This window comes from Scardinius erythrophthalmus (assembly GCF_964197995.2).
Source record: "Scardinius erythrophthalmus genome assembly, chromosome: 8".
Lineage (NCBI taxonomy): Eukaryota > Metazoa > Chordata > Actinopteri > Cypriniformes > Leuciscidae > Scardinius > Scardinius erythrophthalmus.
The window spans coordinates 32,779,211-32,804,685 of record NC_138228.1 but is presented as its reverse complement, the minus strand read 5'-3'; the positions used below and the strand labels follow the sequence as shown (position 1 = coordinate 32,804,685).

At 37.5% G+C, this 25,475-nt stretch overlaps 1 protein-coding gene across 9 annotated transcripts in view; it reads left to right on the top strand.

Moving 5' to 3' along the window:
• The window catches only part of mthfsd (methenyltetrahydrofolate synthetase domain containing), a 142,854-nt gene that overhangs the window by 79,562 nt on the left and 37,817 nt on the right, over positions 1-25,475 (top strand). For 8 of the 9 annotated variants that reach the window (XR_014030605.1, XR_014030606.1, XR_014030607.1 and 5 more), the window contains one exon: positions 246-371. The exons of the other annotated variant lie outside the window; for it this stretch is intronic. Coding sequence is in view for 3 of the 8 variants with exons in the window: in XM_081372065.1 (XP_081228191.1) it covers positions 246-371 (126 nt within the window). In the remaining 5 variants the exon portion in view is untranslated. The remainder of the gene's footprint in view (positions 1-245; positions 372-25,475) is intronic. 9 annotated transcript variants of the gene reach the window in all.

The window sequence follows — 25,475 nt, the reverse complement described above, 5'->3', positions numbered from 1 at the left end:
TTGCAGCAAAGACTGTATTAAAGATTGTTTCTGTCTTCCCATTGTCTCTCTCTTGAGCATGTGGTCACATTCTTTTACACCAATAAAACCAACTTATCTGATCGTGGTAGGACCTTCTTGCCCTGTTTGGGGGATGGGACCACAGATCCCAGAGTGAAGTTTAAAGATTTTTTTGGTACATACACCAAATAATTGTGTCTGATTTGTCTCAGTCGTTACAGTTTTGGCCTTATTTCTGTGTTTAGGTCATGGACATTCCAGAGGTACTCATTGAAAGTCATGACCTCACAGTTGACTTCATTCTAACTCCGACAAGAATTATCAAGACTAAATGTAAACACCCCAAACCACAAGGCATCATTTGGTCTAAGGTATTTATATCTACAGTGTCAAAGTCATTTATGTCTGTTGTAACTTTTTTTAATGCTTTTTAATGACTTTTTTCTTAGTAATAGTAATTCAAAGTCAATTATATCTCTGAAATCAAGCTGGTGCAGGGTTTATGCTGTTTGGTTATCTTCACTGAATTCCTTAGCCCATTTTAACAACCTTTGAAAATGAACTCCAAGAGACCAAGAGAGTAAATTAATTTGTTAAAATGTTAAAAATACTGACCACTACTCCAGTTTTAGGGCATCAGGGTTGAATATGTGTTCAGTTCAAAAGGCAGAGCCATGGGTGTCTGATGTTAAGCTTCAGGCAATGTAGAGTGAAGAGACAGAATTCTCTCTCTCTCTCTCTCTCTCTCTCTCTCTCTCTCTCTCTCTCTCTCTCTCTCTCTCTCACTCACTCACTCACTCACTCACTCACTCACTCACACACACACACACACACACACACACACACACACACACACACACAAGAGCATGTTAAAGGGATAGTTCGGCCCAAAATGATATTAAACCCATGATTTACTCACCCTCATGAAACCCATGAGATCACATGTGAAACAGTAGAGGAGCTATGCTGTGACTTAGGCACAAGGCACATCTAACAAGTCACATCGAGTAAATTTACCACAGCAAACGGTACCATGTTCTTAGGGCCTACAGCCGTTTCCCAACATTAAAACAAATATAACTGATTCAAATTGAGCTTTTATTTCAAAACATGCAATGCAAATGCAAGCAGTCAATACAAAGTAGAAAAATGCCCCCTAAATACCTTAACAAACAAGTGATACACATTTAAAACATGCAAAGCAAAAGCAAATATTAAAAATTCCTCTAAAATGCAGATGTAGAGGGTGTGTACCTTCAGAAGGCTTCCTTAAAAACAGATTAGATCAGTACAAAAACCAGTCGATCCTGATAAAGTAAAGTTTCATTACTTTTCTTTCTGGATTTCAGGATTGGATATAGGGCTTTTTACAACACAGATTGTTTCAAAGCAGCCTTACAGGGATAACAGGAAAATAATGCAACAAAGTTTGTGCCTAGAAGAAAATAGCGTCATAGTCCAGTATTCGGTACCAATACCAGTGAAAATCCACGGTTCTCGGTACCAATTTCGGTACCAAAGCTTAATTTAGATTAAATTTACATATATTAAAGTGTATATCACAGTTACAAAGATGGAAACTGTAGTATTAAAAACACTTAAGATTACATTTGTTAGATAACATTAGATAAATTGACCTAACAATAAACAATAGTTATATACTGTCGCAATTATTCTCCTTGGGTTAATTTAAAAATACATTTTTAAAATCACAAGTTAACATTATTTCTGTTAACATTATTTAATTTAATGAATGAAGTGAACAAACATGACCAATCAAGTGTTTGTATTAAATAACATTCACAAACATTAATGTTGTAAAAATATATTGTTCACTCAATGTGTTGATGTTAGATATAGGGCTGCAGCTATCCATTCTTTTTGTAATCGATTAATCTAGCACTTAATCGATCGATTAATCGGATTTTTTTTTTTTTTTTTTTTTGTATTACACAACCAAAATAAATAATGCATAATGAAAAAGATGTGGCTGTAAAATGATCAAGCATTTGGCTTTTATTTCTCAAAAAAAAAAAAAAGGTATTTATTCCAACTCCAACATTTGGCTCCAAAACTAAACCCTATATTGCAATTTTTACCCATTTAGTGTTTATAAGTGCCAGTGCCAACAATTATATAACAATACAGTTAAGTCAACTTACTGTAAAACATGTATAACATGTAAAACTATGAATACAAACTTAAATAGTAAAGGCCATTTGGCCTTAGTTTTGTCTTTTTAATACATTACAAAAAAAGGATTGCACCTTCTGCAAATTACCCACCTGAGAACAAAAATAAATGAATATAAAATATCGAGCCAAACAGGTACACAATGTATACAATTTATAAAAAAAAAAAAAAAAATGTAAATAAAACAATTATAAATAAGAATCAGACTTTTTCAGCTGTAATCTCAAAACAAACATCAAAATGTACTTTTATAAACTTTTATAAACCCAGACAATATAATCACAATGAACACATCCAAAATGAAAACTTTAACATATATATAACAACTGCAAAGCGTCTAATTTGTAAACAAAATGATTTATGCACTAAATCCAATTGCTGTGAGGTTCGGGATGTGACGTCTGTTTTGAGAGTTTAAAAATATGAAAATTGTGCTGGAGTTTATGCTGGATTTAATGCAAATTACAAATTAGATGCTTTGCAGTTGTTATATAAATGTTAAAGATTTTATTTTGGATGTGTTCATTTTGATTATATTGGCTGGGTTTATAAAAGTTTATAAAATTGAAAGAATCTTTGCTTGGTGCATTTGGAAACAAAGCTTGTCTATTTCTAAATGTAATCGCGTGCATCGCTGATGATTATACTGTCCGTGTGTTAGAGTAAACACACTCGCAACATACACACCCCAAAGGGGAGATGTTACAGCGTTGCCAGCGGCACTGAGCGGAGTTTTGCCGCTGTAGTGGACACGCACCGTTATGGTGCGTTCACACCAAACGCGAGTAGAGCGTCTGGCGTGAGTGATTTCAATGTTAAGGTAATGCAAAGACGCGTTTACTCCTGCCATCGCGCCAACTAAATTCAAAATGTATCACGCCCTATGGTGTGCTTCCTGAACATTGAACAATGGTCCGTGTGAAACAATCAGATCCCTGCGCGTATAGTGCGCGTCATAGGAATTTAACGAGGCTTCGAGGCAGAGTTTTTGCCTCGAGGAATTTTTGTAATCGAGTTAATCGAGTAACTCGATGAATCGGTTCAGCCATAGTTAGATAACGCATTAAGTAATGTTAATGAATGGTATCTTATTGTAGTGTTACGAAACTATACAGGAGATAAAACGTGTTTTATTTGACTTGACTGTACTTTTATTTAATCCAAAACTGCATTCATATTTAATTTTAAAAGGGCTTTTTAAACCTGCTAAGAGTTATCCAGCCAAGAATAAACCTAGAACTGCTTTTCTGACGGACTGATATTAATGACATAATGACGGCTTTTTATTTCTCATCTCCATAAATATATCTAGTAGTAAAACTAATGCAAGGGCTAGAAATCAATTAATTCTTTGCTGATACTTCCTCATCATCATGGAGAGCGCAGTTCGCACCGATTTCTCCTTTCCACAAGCGCTTGCTCTCCCGTGGCGTCTGTCGTTGCTATGCAACCATGAACATAGGCGCGCCTGGAAAAACGAGCGCGCCGCGTCCTTCTATTATGAGCTAATATCCAAAATATTTCCATATGTGGCTCTTTCCTCCTTTCTTATCAACAAGTAGATTTACAGCCACCACATCAGCGCTTTTATGAAGAGGACGCAACTTCACACAACTTTTGAAAATTGTATTACGTAGCCTAAAATATTTGTTTCAAAACTATGTGAAAATAATCCTGCCCACTCATTCAGATAAAACAATATATTGATTTAAAATTTGTAAGACATGTTTTGTGTAAGAAAGCTCTATGCGAGGAAGCGTGAATCTTCATGAATATTGATGTATTTTACACCTGGAAAGACAAAGACCCCCCCTAATGGCTCTATCAGGTGGGACTGTGAGGGAAGTAGAACAAAGAATGAGGAGAGTTTAACAGAATGGCTTTTTGATTGTTTGGATTTATTTACAACATAACATTATCCAAAGATACATAACAAAGGACAAAAATGCACATTATTGAACTCACTGATCTAAAGACAGAGACTTGAACAGTCACACACATTTGTGCCATTCCTGAAACATAGTACATACCTGTCATTTCCTAGGTGTTTGATTTTTCATTTTACCATGTTCATGTACAGAGACTCATGTGAATGTTTAAGTCAGCAGGACTCATCAGTGGCATCTGGTCCCTGTAAAAAAAAATAAAAAAAACACTGTGACCATGCTGATATCAAGATAAACTATAGGGCTGCACGATTTTGGGAAGAAATTGTTGAAATTTCCGGTTAAAATTGTGATTTTAAAATGTACACAAAAAAAAAAAAAAAAAAATATATATATATATATATATATATATATATATATATATATATATATATATATATATATATATATATTTATGAGGGGTGGAGCCGAATCCGAATACGGTATTCGGAAAGGCACAAATAATGTGTTTTTTTTACGAATACTTATTTCGAACAAATACTTTAAAAATATTTGTATTCGGGAACAAGAAAAACTTTATATCAAAAAGCTGCGTTTCCTCATGACACATGGCGACCAGCCGTGCTGCTGATGTGGTGGCTGTAAATCCACTTGTTGATAAGAAACGAGGAAAGAACCACATATGGAAATATTTTGGATTAGGCTAATGTCACGTTGTCATAAGGGGTCGCTCACATAGCGCGTTTTTTGTGCGTGCAGATTTCAAATGTAGGCGCACGGCACGCTCGTTTTTCCAGGCGCGCCTGTCCATGGTTGCATAGCAACGACAGACGCCACGAGAGAGCAAGCGATGGGAAAGGAGAAAGCGGTGCGAACTGCGCTTATACTGAAATTTTGGTAACGTGACAACACTAGCTCTGTTAGCTCGGTAATTTAGACAATAGGCTGTTGACAGAGTAATGTTAACGTAGGTAATGGCTGTTATGTTATTTTATTTTCAATGACGTTCCTTGTTACATGTTCATTGCTGGATTTATGGAAAACATCAACCAATATTGCATATCCATAATTATTATAATGGATATAATTAAAGAATACTAACACTATAACATAAATTAGAAGTGTAACGCAAAAAAACTGGATTTTTACACCTATTTTGAATTTTACTCGAATACAAATACTTTTCCCCCCTCAACAAATACATACAGATACAAATACCGGCTGCTTTGCACACCCTTAATATATATATATATATATATATATATATATATATATATATATATATATATATATATATATATATATATATATATATATATAAAGGAACACCAAGTTTTTTTGTGCATTGTAGGCATATACTTGTAGGGCTGTGTAGCAAATTAGCTCTATGAAATATTAATAATCAATAATAACTGATTATAATTTATCATGAATATTTGGATCAGTTAATATAATTAACTTAATGTCGTAAATTAATATTACAATCAATTAACCTGTTTGTCCCGTGAACACTCATTGTTAATTGTTTATTAAAAAATGTACATTTCCAGGGCATGGGAAATGTCTTTCTTCATTTACAGTACTACTTGTACTACGTGTGACATGAACAAGACTGTATTGACTAAATTAAACACTTAAACTACTCTCTAACATACGGATACATACATGCATACAGTTTTCCAAGGGAAAGAGAGCTGAAGCAGAATACAGGAAAGCAAGAAGTTATAGCATTATTTGGAATTCAGCAGATCAACAGCCTTGAGCAAACCATCAGTTTAGTTCTAACACGCCCTTCTTTAAAAGGGGTAAGGATACTTAATGTATCAAATAATGAGACTAAGTTCGATACTTGCATGTCTCGCCCATTTGAATTGAACTGTCCTGATGCAATTTGTTGAGGCTCCAGTTGATCTTTTCTCAAAACTGTATTGTTGGAGAACCAGTTGGAGTCAGGGGATTTTTGGTGAATGGAAAGACAAGGCCGCAGCCTGGCACAAGCTTGGTGGTCCTTAGAAACTTCTAGTTCAGCATCATCTTCACATCAGGATTCCAGAAAGGGACTAAGAGAGTAAAGAGCTAAGAGAGCTTCTTAGCTTGTGATCAGTGATTTTTAAAGTGTGAAGATGTCCACACTCTGGAGGTGTGTGAGAAAATGAGAAGATTTCCCTTTGGAGGGAAATTTTACGACCCATTGTGTTCTAGCAGGGCATTTGAATATGTAATTTCATTGGGTGTTTAAGAAAAGAATCTTCAAGATTCTTATAATACTAATGCATCACAAAGTTAGCAAAATGTAATGTAAATTAACAAAACGGGGACGAAGATTGGAGTTTATAGAGACCAAACATGCCACACATATGATTTTGGTTAACTATAGTATGCAAAGTCTGAAGCATTAACCCAATAGAGTTTACAAGAATACAAAAGCCAAACCACATAAAAGGAAAATCATGAGATGGGAAAATTAGATACATGTTTACACATTTCTCAAGTGGTTATATATAGAATATATAGGATTAACAGGGTTTATTTCTCTTCCTCGGCAAGAATAAAGTGAGAGTCACAGCTCTCTGGAAATTCCTTTGGGTCGTAAAACTCTTATCAGTCTCAATGTGTCCTGTAACAGGACACCCGGTTCTGTCAGTGTGTTAGCTTCACTTGTGATGTTAGTTTTGGGGGAAGTTACATAGGCCTTTGTTGGGAGAGTGAGTTTGCTGGGTTAATCATTAAAGGAGAACTCCGGTCAATTTTAACATTGAGCTCATTTTTTTGTCAATTTGGAGTGCTGTCAATACAGAGAACAACGACAAAAATCGGTGTTGCCTACACCGTGTTATCCTCTTTTTAAAATCTGCACCCTGTTGACTTCAATGGGGCAATATTTAAACCTGCTTTTAGCCTCTTAACATCCTTGATGTGTCATTACAAGTTCACAGGTCATGTGAGTGATTCCTTCAGAGTGAACACGAGTGAATCTGACTGCAGTAGATGTGAAAGAAATGAAAAAAAATGATGTTATTTAAGCCAGCGCAAATACCTGTATTAACATCCTGTTTTCGGTTGAAGTCCAAAGTTAGTGCAGGGCCATATGTAGCAAAATAAAGTGTTTGGAACATTTCATATAGATTTTTGCAAATGATGTTTTTTGATTTCTTCAGACCCTATAGTTTGCAAAACTACCTGTTTCCGATTTTTTCCCGGGCTGCACAGGCCCAAAATCCAAGATGGCGGATATATCACCAAAAATTGCAAATAATCGCCTTTTTAAACATTTCAAATGGATATATGTTAGGTATATCATTATATACATACATTTTCTAATTAACTGATTGACTTGGGTAATAAATATGACCATGGGTAACATGAATTATCATGATTATCAACCAATGATGGGTGTAACCACCATTATGCTATTTATTGGCATACCCGGAAAAACGCATTGACTAATTAAAAGTTTCCTCCATATAACCTAATAATCATTTTAATTAAAATAATGTTCTGCGCTCACCACAATAATTCTGTTAACAATCAGATGACATGGAAAATTATTGGGGAGAATGGATTACATGAAGCCAATGGGAAAGAAGGGAAAGATAGCCAGCCCTTGTTACTAGGAAACGATAAACAAAATGAAACTTTTGAGCTTTGCAGGAAGAGGGAAATTATTTTTCCAGCCTGGGCAACTGGTGTTTTTTTACTTGCTAGGACCCCACTGAATACAAAACAACCTGTTTCCAATTTATTTCTTCATTTTTAGTGCCAAAATTCAAGATGGCAGACAATATGCAGACAAATCACATAAAATAATATATATATAATCTTTTCACTTATATAAAGGCTTTAAATTGGTAAACTTTTAATGAATGTATTCCTAATAAGGCATACAAGTGAGACAGACTATTTTCAAAATATTTATTGGATCATTTGGCAAAAAATTGGGTGAAAAAAAAATAGAAAAATTGGAAAAAAATGGAAAAAAAAATCTGCATTTTGTTTCATTATTGAAGAGTTCAACAAAACAGTCAGCCATTGTCACTCAAGTATTTATCCTCATCACTCTCACTGTCACTGTCACTGTCTGACTTTTCAATATTGGTGCATGTCTTCTCAGAGCCCTCACACCTGCAAAGTTGCGTGCATGGTAAGTTGTTGCTCTTGCAAGAACACCTTCTACTGCATTGGCTGGCAAGACAAGAGCACTTCACAAGCTCCACAACAGCCTCTGGTGCTGGTGGAAGTTTTGACAGGACAGGAGCCCATTGCCCATCATCAATTTGCCTCTATCCCAGTGATAGTGCGTCAAGAATCTTTGGAGCAGGCACTGCATCTTGTGCCCAAACATTTGCTTGCCAGTGTGCTCTCAGGAATGTGCTCTGTAACTGCTCCTGAAGTGGGACATAGTTTTCCCACTCCCTGGTTGGGTTTTAGAGTTTTAAACATGTTCCACAAGGGCTTTAGCTGTTTCATAACCAGGTTTGAAGAGCTGACACATGAATTTCTCACATCCAGCTACACGTCTGGAGATGGATGAGGTCCTACACCAAGCCTACAAAGTGCATTAATGACATCATTATCTGTCTCCATGAATGACATGAAACAAGAAACCTTTCCTTTCCCACGGATATGGCCTGTGGTATCGCAACCTGTGAGTGCATGGAACCCTGGTAATGCTACTGCACGCTCGTCATATTTGCACTCTTGATGTTTTAGAGTGTCTCCCCTTTATTGCTGTGCACTTTTTTTCTGCACAGTGGCTGATTTGTAGTTTGTACCACCAAAAGTTTCTCAGAGTTTTCGTATTTTTTCGTATTTCCCATTCATTTCCTATGTCGGTCATTTTTGACCAGGAGGAAGCTAAGTGTGACTATTTTTTTTACGACCCTTTAACATATCCAAATCATGTCCATGATTTTTTTGTGTGTTCACATAGCTAATACAAAAAAACAATTTTTTTTTAAAATTCAAAATGTAAAAGTTTTCGTCCGTTTTTGACCGAAGAAGCCCAGAGGGGTTATTAACTATTGAAAATGAAAATGCTGATATCAAGAATTAGCATTGTTACTAGTGGAAATGTAATTCCTGATATCAAAAATTGACATTGTTACTAGTAGAAATCTAATTTCTGATATCAATAACTATCGTTTTAACTAGTGAAAATTGAATTGTTGATATCAAGAATTCATATCCTGGAAATGAATAAAAGTTAAAACGGCTTGCCATACTGAGAAGACATGCACCAATATTGAAATGTCAGACAGTGACAGTGACAGTGAGAGTGATGAGGATAAATACTTGAGTGACAATGGCTGACTGTTTTGTTGAACTCTTCAATAATGAAACAAAATAACACAATTCCCCACACTAAGTAGTCGATTGTCGAGTTCACGCGCATAGGTTTAGTTCCCTATGATCACGCGCGTGAACTCGGCAATCGACTACTTTGGACTTCAACCGAAAACAGGATGTTAATACAGGTATTTGCGCTGGCTTAAATAACATCATTTTTATCCATTTCTTTCACATCTACTGCAGTCAGATTCACTCATGTTCACTCTGAAGGAATCACTCACATGACCTGTGCACTTGTAATGACACATCAAGGATGTTAAGAGGCTAAAAGCAGGTTTAAATATTGCCCCATTGAAGTCAACAGGGTGCAAATTTTAAAAAGAGGATAACACAGTGTAGGCAACACCGATTTTTGTCGTTGTTCTCTGTATTGACAGCACTCCAAATTGACAAAAAAATGAGCTCAATGTTAAAATTGACCGGAGTTCTCCTTTAAATAAATGAATAATTTGTGTGTCTGATTGGTCCAGATGCTACAGCTGCATAAAATAATAACAATAGCCTAATAATCATTTTTACTTTACTGAAAGGCAGGTGGCCTATAACGATAAATCGTTAAAAAGGAACACTTCAGTACACTACACTAGAGAAAAATATATGGATTATCATGTTACTTCAAATGTTTCCATTCGTTATGACGTTTTGAAATGAAATTGGAGTAAAAACATGAAGCCTAATGTTTGGCGCGTTTCGCTTTTCAAACGCACAGCGCGAGTGACTCAAACTCACAGCGTGTGCAGAGACCATTTACTGAAGCGATCGAGCCCCTCCAAACTATGAAACATTGTTACCACATTTATAAATATCTACATTTTTTTTATACAATTTTTTATTTAATTTATCATACCAGGAATGTATCAAAGCTCACATGAACTATATACAGACAGATGCCATGAAAACTGTCCACATATAAACAGAGAAAAAAGCAAAAACAAAACAATAACATAGAGAGGGATATGTTGAATTGGGGGGGGGGGGTTCGGGGGGGGGAGAAAAGGGAGAGAGGGAAATGTAGGATGTCAACATCTCAGCTTATCTAACAAGTTTTGTGCAGCTCTGAATAGTCTTGTCCTTTGCACCGTTGACCTTGGCAGTGGTACCTTCCAGCAATACAATTTTTCTAAAATAAGATGAAAGTTGTAGGTATGGATGGTTCTATCCATAGCTTTTAAAATAGTCTTTTTGGCAGCAGTGCTTGCTGCCAATAAGGTCCTTTTTTGTTGAGCATTCAACTGGAGAGCGGAGTCATCTAAAAGTAGAAATAGCAAAGGGTCTTGAGGTAATATGTAGAATATCCGAAAGAACAGTACTTACAAAGACCAAAAAGGAACCACCGTTGGGCATTCCCAAAACATGTGCAAATAAGAACCTACTGTAGATGTGTTGCATAGATGACAGTATGGATCAGCTCTAACCTTCATCTTATACAATACACTAGGAGTAAAATTAGCCCTATTAATACATTTATAATGAATCATCTGGTGTGAGCCAGGTTCTTAGATGCAGTGAAACATCTGGCCCATACCACATCCCAGTCAGGTTTAGCTAAAACATCCCATTCCCAGGAGTGGACAGCTGGAATATAAGTGTATTGCAATAAAATAATTGAATTATAGATCTTAGAAACTAAGTCACTAGAGGGAGTGTTAGGGTCCAGCCACTTCCACAATGGATCTGGTAATAAATATCTACCTTTGAGCAAATATCCATGGACACAGTATTTAACAGTAAATACGGGTCTAAACATTATAATATTGACTATATTAGTGTAAACACTCATACTAGCCTACTTTTATATCATGCTGTGTTTTATTATCGAACATAAAAACATCCTTGTGTCGTACATGTAAATAAATTTAGCATTGAAAGGTTGCCTAGCTGTCTATAGTTCATATTTCAACATGTTTCTGTCTATTTCATACATTAAGTGTCTGGCACCAGTTTAATTAGTAGCTACCAGAGCATATGAGCGGAGTAGAGCGGTGAGAATCTCAGGTCATCGCTCACGGAACTGTTCACCCCTCCGCTCCCCCGCTCAAAGCTACATCAGGCCGCTCATTATCGCTCAGCGCTCAACGCAGTTTGCTTCGCGCTCCACTCAAATCGTCCCCCGCTCACTCCAAAAAAGGAAAAAAAAATCTACATGTATATCACTTTTAGCTCAGACCACAGCCTTACCTCCTAAAGAACTAATGAACAACAACAACATTTTTCAAATAGAAATGTTTTATGTTTTACAAATTAGGCCTATGTAAGAAGGAATATAGCCTACATATAGCCTAAAGTCCTGTAAAATTAAATGAATAAATGGGCCTAATAATATAAATAAAAATTATATAAACAAAAATATACATAAGTTTTAACGGTAAATTAACTATTAGGCCAGGATTTTAATAAGTGAACTTTTGCGCAACGCGCACGATTAAAATTTAAATTGGTTTATATCCATTGTACACACAAACTGCTGTAAAATTAAACGAATATATGGGCCTAATAATATAAATAAAATTTATATAAACAAAAAATATTAAAAGAAAATATATACATAAACGTTTTAAAAGTAGGCTAAATTAACTATTAGGCCAAAATTCTTATAACTGAACTTTTGCGCAGCGCGCAGGATTAAAATTTAAATTGGCTTGTATCAATTGTTTGAATATTACTCTATATTTAATTTACACTTCGTTACAAGTTACCGTATTCAATTTGCTAACATTTTGCTTTCTTCCAAGCGTGTTCACGTAGCACACTTTCATGTTTTCGAGAGATGTCTTTTTAGATTCCAAAATGAATCTTTACTGACTGAAACGATGTCTCCACATTAGTTTTCTTCTACCACATTATCATTGTTAGTTAGTTTTATATAGGGATGGCCCGATACCGATACTGGTATCGGGTATCGGGTCGATACTGTCCTCATATACTCGTACTCGTACTCATAAAAATGAGCCGATACCACGCACCGATACCACGTACATTTTTTTTTAAACGAAACTGGCCGCCGCGAGCCACCGCTTTGTCTAGGTAAACTGAGGAACGTAAAATGTCGGCGGTTTGGGCTCATTTCAAGATAAGGGAGGATGACAGCAGCAAGGCAGACTGTAAGTTATGTTCAGCTAAAGTGTCGAGAGGAGGAAAAGAAAGTACATCGTTTAACACCAGCAATCTCATTAAACATCTGAAGACGCATCATAGCGCTGAATACACACAGTTTAGTCAAGCTAAACAAGCAAATCAGCAGCCAACATTGACACAGGTTTTACAGAAGCGCGAGAAGATGTCAGGAGATAATCCACGGGCACTAAAAATAACAGAGGGAATTGCATACTTTATTGCACTTGATGACCAGCCATTGTCGGCTGTTGAAAATATAGGATTTCGACATCTTCTTGGCATACTGGAGCCGCGATACGAAATTCCGAGTCGCCATCACATTACAACCGCTATGCTACCGAAAGTGTTTCATGACGTGAAAAAGCACGTCAGTGGACTGTTGCGTGACGTTTCGGCCGTCAGTTTTACAACAGATATTTGGTCAAGCAGTGTCTGCCCAATGTCTCTGCTCAGTTTAACTGTACAGTGGATTGATGACAACTTTTCTCTTCGCCATGCCACCTTGCAAGCAAAGCCGTTTCGGGGTTCGCACACCAGCAAAGCCATAGCAGACGCGTTTGATGGGATGCTTCAGACCTGGTGCATTCCGAAAACCTCTGTCCACGTCGTGCTACGAGACAACGCTAGAAATATGATTAAGGGCATGAATGATGCTGGACTCCCCAGCTTACCTTGTGCCGCTCACACTCTCCAGCTGGTGGTCCACGAAGGACTTTTGTCTCAGAGAAGTGTTGCTGATGCATTGGCTATTGGACGCAAAATCGTTGGCCATTTCAAACATTCTCCTCTAGCCTACTCCTGCCTCGAAGACATTCAGTTAGAGATCGGTCAGCCTGCAAAACGTCTACAGCAGGACGTACAGACCCGCTGGAACAGTACATTTTACATGATCCAGTCTCTGATTGAGCAGAAACGGGCTCTAGGAGTTTTTGTGTCCGAACATGAACTTCCTGATAATCTTACGGCTCACCAGTGGGCACTGCTGGAGAAGGTTGTAACTGTTCTGGGTCCGTTTGAGGAGTTAACACGAAAAGTTAGCTCTTCTGAAGCTATGGCAGCAGATGTGATTCCTGCAGTCACTGTACTGCAGCGATTTCTGTCTAGAGAGACCGACGATGACCATGGCATCAAAACTATGAAAGGGACTTTAGCTGCAGCTGTCAGGAGGCGATTTTCTGATGTGGAAGAACAACCCCTCTACAGCATCGCTACTCTACTCGACCCCAGGTAGGTGTGTGTGCGTGTCTGTGTGTGTGTGTGTGTGTGTCTGTCTGTCTGCGTGCGTGTGTGTGTTTGTATCTGTGTGTGTGCGTCTGTGTCTGTCTGTCTGTGTGTGTGTGTGTGTGTGTGTGTGTGTGTGTGTGTGTGTGTGTGTGTATCTGTGTGCGTGTGTGTTTATGTGCGTGTGTGTGTGTGCTAGATAGTGAGTTCAAAGTTGCCTATGTATTGCTGAAAAGTACATTTTAGTATTTAATTTTCATTTAATAAATTATTTGATTAGGCTATGTTATTTTAATAAATATGTATTGTCAGATGCCTAATTTTCTCCCTCTGTTATAGGTATAAAAATCTTTTTTTCTCTAACACCAACACTGCTGCAAATGCCAAGGAGATGCTGATGCGTGAGCTGTTGAGGTCGTCTGGAGAAGAGGAGAATCATGACCTGCACGAACCTCCTGCCAAAAAACCACGCAGGGACCAGGCAAGCAGCAGCCTGGACAGTATATTTGATGAAATAGCAGATGAGCAAGCACCAGTCTCTCTAAACAGAGCTCAAGTAGGTTCTACTGCACAATTAGAGACATACCTAGGGGAGACCACAATTTCTCGAGAAGACAAACCACTACAATACTGGGCAGTTAACAAAGTGCGGTTCCCTACTCTGGCCAAAATGGCATCCAGATACCTCTCAGCACCATGCAGTAGTGTTGACAGTGAAAGGCTGTTCAGCTCAGTGTCACATATTGTGAATGAAGACAGAAACAGAATCACAGCTGATCATGCAGAGATGATTTTGTTCATCAAAAAGAACCTGCCTCTCATTCTCCCAAAAAGTACCTAAGCTAGTTCAGATCACATTGCTTACTGAAATGTTTGTTTAATTGAAACAAGGGTACTGTCACTGTGCCACATAGTTTAATTGTTGTTTCATTTAAATATGCAGTAGTTTAATTGAGACTTGCAATAGTTAAATTGAACTATGTAAATGTTTAATTGAGACTACACAACAGTTACATTGAAATTTAGTTAAATTGAAAGCTGGAGACGCTGTCAAATATTTCATTGATATATTGTTGAGTTGACAGTTTTGACTGTACAATATGTTTTATTTATATTTTGTCAGTTGTGAAGACAGTGCCAGCATTGAGGCTTTTTGTTTACACAGAAATATATATATAATTTATTTTTGATTTGAAATTGCCTACATTTATTATTTTAATCATTATTTATTTTAGACTTGTTAAAACAAGCAGAGAAAATAAAAACAGTCTTCTTACCTGTGTTCTAAAATAATCTTCTGTCTTCTTTTCTGGGAGCCTGTAGTTACTTTTGCGGTAGAAATATCGGTATCGGTACTCGGTATCGGCAAGTACACAAATTCAAATACTCGTACTCGTATCGGTTTGGAAAAAAATGGTATCGGGCCATCCCTAGTTTTATATTAATAGTACACCTGTATGACTTCTTATTTTCCTTTTTGAAGTACTTTTTGAACTCCATTATTGAGCTGAGTTTTGACTGAAAATAGAATCCATCTGTCTTGCACAGTCGTCAACAGTAGACTGAGTCAGGCTTGACTGAGCATGCTTCAGAGTCGTGGTGTGAGCAGAGCGAAATTGGAGCAGGAAATAGGGCGACGCTCCGTCCTCTTAAAAATGCCGCTCTGCGGTCTGTCCAAGATCCGCCCACTCGCGCTCCCCGCTTGCCCCCGCTCACATGCTCTGGTAGCTACAATGTGAAGTTTATGCAACAATAACACGCTTACTATTATGAGTGGGAATTTCTTACCTTAAAAATCTTTATCTTCATTTCGCCTTCTCCTAATTGATTGGTAAATCCAAGGTAAACAGCACAGCACATCACAAACACAATGTGTCTTCCAATGAAGTGTGATTCTTTGTAATAGGACGCACTTGAGAAACTGTACCTCTCGTTGCTTTCATATGGATAACTTAAACAGAGATATTTGTTTTTGATATGATTTACCTCATTTAAAAATAGAGACTTCATGCTTTGTAAAGACATGTCTCATGTATGTGTGGCAAGCATTCGCTAAGTTACAGTTCATTTTCTGTCGCGTTTCAAAATGAACTTCACACTGAGAGAGACGGCAGAATCATGTTTATTTTCTTTATTTTACAAAAAGCAAAACATTTAGTTTTTATTATTTGCTTGCACAAATATAAGTAGACATTTAAAGGCACACTATGCAAGATTTGTACCTTAATATAACAGCTTTGAATTCATTTCGATGGTAAACAAACTCGTAGTAGGGCGAATCATCCCGATAGCAAAGCAGATGGGGGACGCCGCTGGAAAAAAACAGCAATGCAAGTTTGAGAGGTGGCGCCCCGCCAAATCTTGTGAGAATCACAACTTGCTTTACGGCACGACGTCACATACATCAACAACAGCCTCTATGGAAGACACTAGCCCACATTTCAGACGTGAATCATGGCAGAGTTGACGAAGAAAACGAAGAAAGCGCGGTCGGAAAAGTGCAGAGACGGCTCGGTGTGAGTGGTATTTACGACAGTAACGTCTCTAGGGGTCGCTGTTTGAGAAAAACGGAAATTGCATAGTGTGCCTTTAACAGTTTTGATTGATGTATAACACTTGCCTTATTTGAGTCTCTTTCGCACTGATAAGAAAAAAAGCGAGGTGATTGCACCGGTCTGACCTCCGACCCCAGGGGGTTAAGTAAGTCCAGTAATGATTAATTTTTGTTGTAAACACACACACACACACATACACATATATATATATATATATATATATATATATATATATATATACAGTGAGGAAAATAAGTATTTGAACACCCTGCTATTTTGCAAGTTCTCCCACTTAGAAATCATGGAGGGGTCTGAAATTGTCATCGTAGGTGCATGTCCACTGTGAGAGACATAATCTATAAAAAAAAATCCAGAAATCACAATGTATGATTTTTTTAACTATTTATTTGTATGATACAGCTGCAAATAAGTATTTGAAGACCTGAGAAAATCAATGTTAATATTTGGTACAGTAGCCTTTGTTTGCAATTACAGAGGTCAAACGTTTCCTGTAGTTTTTCACCAGGTTTGCACACACTGCAGGAGGGATTTTGGCCCACTCCTCCACACAGATCTTGTCTAGATCAGTCAGGTTTCTGGGCTGTCGCTGAGAAACACGGAGTTTGAGCTCCCTCCAAAGATTCTCTATTGGGTTTAGGTCTGGAGACTGGCTAGGCCACGCCAGAACCTTGATATGTTTCTTCTTGAGCCACTCCTTGGTTATCCTGGCTGTGTGCTTCGGGTCATTGTCATGTTGGAAGACCCAGCCTCGACCCATCTTCAATGCTCTAACTGAGGGAAGGAGGTTGTTCCCCAAAATCTCGCAATACATGGCCCCTGTCATCCTCTCCTTAAAACAGTGCATTCGCCCTGTCCCATGTGCAGAAAAACACCCCCAAAGCATGATGCTACCACCCCCATGCTTCACAGTAGGGATGGTGTTCTTGGGATGGTACTCATCATTCTTCTTCCTCCAAACACGTTTAGTGGAATTATGACCAAAAAGTTCTATTTTGGTCTCATCTGACCACATGACTTTCTCCCATGACTCCTCTGGATCATCCAAATGGTCATTGGCAAACTTAAGACGGGCCTTGACATGTGCTGGTTTAACCAGGGGAACCTTCCGTGCCATGCATGATTTCAAACCATGACGTCTTAGTGTATTACCAACAGTAACCTTGGAAACGGTGGTCCCAGCTCTTTTCAGGTCATTGACCAGCTCCTCCCGTGTAGTTCTGGACTGATTTCTCACCTTTCTTAGGATCATTGAGACCCCACGAGGTGAGATCTTGCATGGAGCCCCAGTCCGAGGGAGATTGACAGTCATGTTTAGCTTCTTCCATTTTCTAATGATTGCTCCAACAGTGGACCTTTTTTCACCAAGCTGCTTGGCAATTTCCCCGTCGCCCTTTCCAGCCTTGTGGAGGTGTACAATTTTGTCTCTAGTGTCTTTGGACAGCTCTTTGGTCTTGGCCAAGTTAGTAGTTGGATTCTTACTGATTGTATGGGGTGGACAGGTGTCTTTATGCAGCTAACGACCTCAAACAGGTGCATCTAAATTAGGATAATAAATGGAGTGGAGGTGGACATTTTAACCCTCTGAGGTCTGAGCTGTTTTCTGGGCCCTGGAGGTGTTCTGACATGCTCTGACATTTCTGGTTATTTCTGTTACTTGTGATATTTTCATGGCTAAAGTCTAATTACACTGTATTCAGCACAAACTCTGCTACAATAATATATCAGCAGCATGTATGTAAAAGTTTGTAGTTTTGAGAATGACATTTATGCGTGGTTTGTGAAAATACAAAAAAAAATTCTCACTGAAATAAGGCCATGAAACCCATACTGATTATTTCTTCACAAGACTTTTGAAAATTGTATCACGTAGCCTAGAATATTTGCTCTAAAACTGTGAAAATCACCCTGACTGCTCATTCAGAGAAGACAATATATTGATTTAAAAATGTTACGACGTGTTTTGTGTGAAAAAGACAAAGGCAAAGACCACCCTCCCCTAACAGCCCTATTAGGAGCTATCAGGCCCTGTCATTCTGAGCAACCTTGCACAATACTGTAAATGAGGAGATTTAAAAAAGAATGGCTTTTAAATTGTTTGGATTTATTTACAACACAACATAGTCCAAAGATACACAACAAATGCCAAAAAAAGCACTTATTGAAAACAGTGATCCAAAGACAGAGACCTTTGTGCCATTCCTAAAAACATTGTACATACCTTTCATTTCCAAGGTGTTTGATTTTCACTTTACCATGTTCATGTACAGAGACTCATGTGAATGTTGAAGTCCTCAGTGGCATCTGGGCCCTGAAAAAAAAAAGTGAACATACTGATATCAAGAGAAAAGCCTGCACGATTTTGGGAATAAATTTGAGATTTTTCTGGTTAAAATTGCTTTTTAAAATTCACAGAATACACACACACACACACACACACACACACACACACACACACACACACACACACACACACACACACACACACACAAATGTTTCCAACAATATATAATATAATATAATGAACACCAGGTTTGTTGTGCCTTGTAGGCATAAGCTATGCGCAGTGCTGGATAAAATAATAATAAAAATAACCAGTATAAATCTTCCAAAAGATTTCAGTAACAACTAAGCTAGAGAAAAATATATTGATTATCATGTTACTTCAAATGGTTTCCATTCGTTATGATAATATGAAATGAGATAATAGTAAAAACATGAAGCCGTTTGCTATTCAAACGCGATCGTGCTGCAAAATATGATACATTCAAACGCGATCACGCTGCAAAATATGATACATTCAAACGTGATCGCGCTCAAATATAAAACATTATGGTTACCATATACATATCTACGTTTGAGCAGATATCCACAAACACAGTAACAGTAAACACGGGTCTAAATATTATAATATTCACCATATATCTAGCAACAGTTCAACTGCAATGTGAAATTTATGCAACAATAGCAAACTAATATGTAAGAATTTCTTACCTTACATCTTTCTTGTCTTCAAATCGCGTTCTTCTTCTTCTGATGTAAATCCAATGTAAGCTCAGGCGCGTCTAAAAGCAGAGACTTGTGAAGTGTTTTGGTGTTTTGTTTTTGAGGTACTGTAGGCCTAATGAGCGCGATCGCGTTCCATGTGGATATTTGCATGTGAATCTCTTTTGCGTGAGTGGGCGTGGTAAATTAAAAAATAATTAGGAAGCGTTTGAGAAGCTGGACATCTTGTTGGTTTTATACAAATTACTTAAACAGAGAATATTTGTTTTCAGTTTGAATCCGATCATTTAAAAGTACACACTTAAATGTTTATAAAGGTATATGGCTCATAAATGTGTGACAAGTATTCGCTGAGTTTTGTTTCAGTTTATAGACGTGCTCAAGAAAAAAAAGTTCACCGCGACAGAGAGGCAGAACGCACACCCTGTTTATTTTCTTTATTTTACAAAAGCACAATGTTTTGATTTGATTGTAAGTGGACACACACAAAAGTAGAAATATCACAGATTCTTTTTTTATATTTCTTTTTTCTATATGACCATAAATGACGGAGTAATTTAATTTTATAGTTCTACAATGTGAAGAAAATCCAGCAAAACGCGGGGGCGCGTTTGCGGACCTCAGAGGGTTAACTTAATAAAACTGTCTAGAAATCATTTGGATTGTTAAACAACCTGTTCTGGTGATATTGGTGACTCTCCCTGCTCCCCCCAGCGTTCCCAGGCGGAAAACCAACCTTGCAACTTGGGGACTACCGTCCCGGCAAGATAGAAATTGGAAGTCTCGTGAGAAGCGAGAACGAGAACGAGCGTGAAACACTAATTGCTTTACGGCAATTCGACATAAACACACACGCATGTATGATGTATTACCAGATTACCCTCCTCGGTAGACATAGCTCCACACGATACAGTTGGCTTGCTCCGATCAAAACAAACGCACATGAGCAGCGGTAGAGAGGGGGAGGAGGCCGCCGCAAGTGAGTTTTTTACGACCGTGTTGTGAAATATACGCCCCCCCCCCCCCCCCCACAGCTGTAGGGGGAGCTCGTGGGGAAAACATGCGACAACAAAAGGAAAAATCAGCGAAGAAGTGACTAGAGTTCGCTAGAGTTGCCGAGTTCTCCTTTTAAATATATAGTGATGTTTTATTAAAAATAATGTACATTGAATTATCAACTAAGATGTTATTATAGTGTTTGTTCCAATATTCATGAATCCTTAACTTTGAAATACGTATGATAAAATCAAATGTTGAATTATATGTGAAAACTGTTTAATAAAATAGCAAAACATATATTCACAAGGTAGATGTAAGTAACATCTTAATAGGTCAATTTAAACCTTCTCATTAAATTATTTATTATAGTTTTTTTTATTAGTGACACATAGACATGTGCCGGTATTCGGTAATGCGATAAATCGCGGTAATGAATATGCACGATATTGTTATCGCGGGCACTTCAAAATACCATGAAAAATAATAGATCAGAATTTATATTTATATAACGCGCATTAGCTTATTCTCCATCAACCGCTTAAACAAACACTGCGTATATGCTGCCCGAAACACGTGCGCACTCTGATGTAAACAATCCCCACATGTAGAAGCACTGTGTGCATGCGGCGCAGTGCGCACTCTAGTCTACTGTAATGAATCCTCACATGGAGAAGAAGCACGGCGAAAGGAGGAACGCTGCCGACGATTTATCCATAGACAGTAAAATAAAGGATTTATCCCCCTTCTAAAAGCAGGGCTGCCAACTCTACGCATTCAGCGTGAGACTCACGCAATTTACACTTTTCACACGCTCTCGCGCCACACATCCATTTTCTCACGCAGAGAAAAATCACGGAGCAAAGAGGACACTGACACCCGACAGACTAGACAGAGCAGGTTACTTTTGATATGAAAAAAATTCTCAGCTATCAGGTTCTGTCTATTTTATTACGAAATTCAGACAATAAATACCGTTTTGGCGCTTGTAAATGTGACGTGACCGATCGCTTTAGTTCAAGTAAACCGATCATCTGTTACCTCTTATTTAAAGATACAGTACAACTTACCGAAAGGTATTTATGCCTCATACATCGATCAATCAGTGTTTTTCAACCACGAAAAGAGGTCAATAAAACTGCAGGTGAACAATTATGTCACAGAACGTTACATTTACCTCAGGAAAGCTATTTAATGACCAACACGTTAGTTGACTAGAAAGAAATAGCTATAGGAGTATTTTGCTAAATATGTGCACTATATTACATTTGTATTATATTTTTACTTATGTCATAATTGTTATTATAATGAAAACCAAATTATATTTATTTTAATTTGTTCATTTTTAACCTTTAATAATACCAGCTGACAGGGCTCTCTGTTTACAGCATTATGTGAGATATATTTTTTCTTGAGAAAAATTTACATGTTGGCTATCAACTGTAGCCTACCTAATATTTATCCAAAGAGTCAATATTGAAATCAAATCCAAAGAATTGAATTGAAATCGTGAAAATTGTGTAAAATTCTGTTTAGTTACCAAATGTTTTGACAATCACAATTACACCTATTGTGATGCAAGTTTTTTTTTTTTTTTTATATATCCCCTCCCAATCCATCCGTTTCTCTTGAGCAATTAAAATATCGTGATAATACCGTATGCCGTGATAAAAGTTCAATCAATTAATCGCAGCATGAAAATTTGATACCAGCACATGCCTAGTGACACATTTTGGGAGAGGATATATTCCAAAACTTTCTGAAAATACAGTATGAGAATTAACTGCATAGTCACTAGAAATGTTTACCTTGGATATTATGCAATTTGCATGCATACAAAATAAGTCCTCACATTCTTTACTTGTGGTATACCCTCTCAGTGATACACCTGACTGAAAGGCTCATTATTTATGTGAATGATTAGGCAGGATGATTTTCAGATCATTTTGAGGCAAAAACTAGGTTACAACATCCATTATTCGAAAGTCTTGTGGACACATTTAGTATGTGTGTTTTGGCCTTATTTCAGAAACTTTAATTTTTTGTCTTTTCAATAACTATGCATAAACATTATTCTCTCAAAAATACAAACATGTACACACACATGTTGCTCACATATAATGGTAGCCCTGTTTGTGCTAAATAGTGTAATTACACCTTTGCCATTAATGTTTATAAGCAACTGAAAAAAGCACAAATGTCAGGTCATGTCAAAACAACAAATCAAGGACCCCAAAAACATCTTAGACCCCAGAGGGTTAACCCTCTACTGCATGAATTTTGATGACACATGATAAAAATTATTTCACATCATTTCCTGGCTCATTTGGGAACATTTTATTGATTTATTGAAAAATGTCCCTCCCCCAACCCCCCCAACCCAAAATATTTTTTTGTTGCCTGAGGGCAACGTTATGCAACAATGGTAAAGAATCATAGAGAAAATGATCATTATACAATTCTCAGAGAGCAATACAAAAATAAATGATTTCTTCACATTTTTTATTCTTTTTTTAAGTAAAAAGGGAAAAACACTTGAAACACATCAATATACTTGATTTGATACAGACATAGGTTTGTATCATGTAGTGCGTCATGTCAAATCATGTACTTCATGTATCCTAATCAACCCCATATACATTACTGTATAATGACAAAAGTATTGGGACCCCTCCAAATCATTGAATTCAGGTGTTCCAATCACTTCCATGGCCACAGTTGTTTAAAATCAAGAACCTAGGCATACAGATGCTTCAACAAACACTCTCAGGAGCTCAGTCAATTCAAGCGCGGTGATAGGTTGCCACCTGTGCAATAAGTCCATTCGTGATATTTCCTCACTACAAAATATTCCACGGTCAACTGTTAGTGGTATTATAACAAAGTGGAAGCAATTGGGAACAACAGCAACTAGGCCACAGAGTGGGGTCAGTACATGCTGAGGCGCACAGAAGTCGCCAACTTTCTGCAGAGTCAATAGCTACAGACCTCCAAACTTTGTAGAGAGCTTCATGGAATGGGTTTCCATGGCTGAGCAGCTGCTTCCAAGCCTTACATCACCAAGTGCAATGTAAAGTGTGGGATGCAGTGGTGTAAAGCACGCCGCCACTGGACTCTGGAGTGACCAATCATGCTTCTCTGACTGGCAATCCAATGGACGAGTCTGGGTTTGGCAGGAAAATGGTACTTGCCTGACTGCATTGTGCCAAGTGTAAAGTTTTGTAGAGGGGGGATTATGGTGTGGGGTTGTTTGGTGGAGAGGGGATTATGGTGTGGGGTTGTTTGGTGGAGGGGGGATTATGGTGTGGGGTTGTTTTTCAGGGGTTGGGCTTTGCCCCTTAGGTCCAGTGAAAGGAACTCCTAATGCTTTAGCATACCAAGACAATTTGGACAATTTCATGCTCCCAACTTTGTGGGAACAGTTTGTAGATGGCCCCTTTCTGTTCTAAAATGACTGTGGATGCTGCACATTAGTGTCACTTTGGTGACTTTGGTCGTTCCTGTGCACCCAGGAACCCTACATCTTCCCTACTTGTAACACATTATTTGCCATTGTGAGGTATTGTCCAAGACATCCTTGAAAAGTACCCCTTATGGCATAACGTTGCCCTGAGGCAACAAAAAGAAAAAATGAATTTGTGAACATGCAAAATAAAAAAAAATTCACAAAACCTGCCAAAAGGCTTCTCTACACCTTCATACACACACACATATTTTTTATGTACAGTTCATGTCATTTTAAATATGATTACTAAAGCAAATAATCTTGCTTTCATCTCACACCATGTGCTCCTGTGACCATGTGTCAGAAAAGGACGTCCCGCCTTCAAATGGTGCTTGATAGTGACTTCCAAACCTTATTGGACTGTTCTTTGATACTTTTTCAAACATTCTAATTGGTTGCAATCATTTAAAGAAAAATGTACTGAACACAGGGCTTAAGAAAACTTTCCGTTGCCTGAGGGCAACGCTATGCAGTAGAGGGTTAAAAACTGCTAGATCTGCTTATTTTTCGACTCTCTTAGAAGAAAACAAACACAACCCTATAGGTATTTATTTGATACAGTGGCTAAATTAACAAAAACTAAAGCTTCTACTTCTGGTTTCCAAAGATCATAGCAGTAATGAGTTTATGAACTTCTTTACTTACAAGATTGATAATATTAGAGAGAAAATTATAACTATGCAACCGTCTACTACAGTATCGCATTAGGCAGTGCATTGTAGTGTCCCTGAGGAAAAATTCCATTCATTCATTGCAATAGGAGAGGAAGAATTGTCTAAACTCATTAAATCATCTAAATCAACAACATGTATGTTAGACCCTATACCGACTAAGCTACTGAAAGAATTCTTCCAGAGGTGATTGATCCACTTTTTAATATCATTAATTCATCTTTGTCACACAAAAACTTTTAAGCTGGCTATTATTAAACCTTATTAAAAAAAACGCAACTTGATCCTAGAGAATTAGTCGATTACAGGCCGATCTCAAATCTACCTTTTTTGTCAAAGATACTAGAAAAGGCAGTATCCTCACAACTATGTTCCTTTTTAGAAAGAAATGGAATCTGCAAGGATTTCCAGTCAGTTTTAGACCGTGCCATAGTACTGAGACTGCTCTCGTTAGAGTTGCAAATGATTTGCTCTTATCATCCGATCGTGGTTGTATCCCTCCATTAGTGTTACTCTATCTTAGTGCTGCATTTGATACCATTGACCACAACATTTGTTTTAAATAGACTAATAAATGATGTTGGCATTAACGGAATTGTATTAGCATGGTTTAAATCATACTTATCTGACCGTTATCAGTTTGTATCAGTAAATGAAGAGATGTCTTATTGACCACTAGTTCAGTTACCACAAGGCTCAGTACTAGGACCATTGCTGTTCACTCTGTACATGCTACCCTTGGGAGATATCATTAGGAAGCATGAGATTAGTTTTTACTGTTATGACGATGATACTCAGCTTTATATCTCTTTGCGCCCCGACGAAACTTGACAATTTAAGAAATTAACGGAATGCATAGCTGATATAAAAATTTGGATGATAGTAATTTCCTATTACTTAATTCTGAAAAAAACAGAGTTTCTAATGATTGGACCAAAAACCTCTGCACGTACTAACCTAG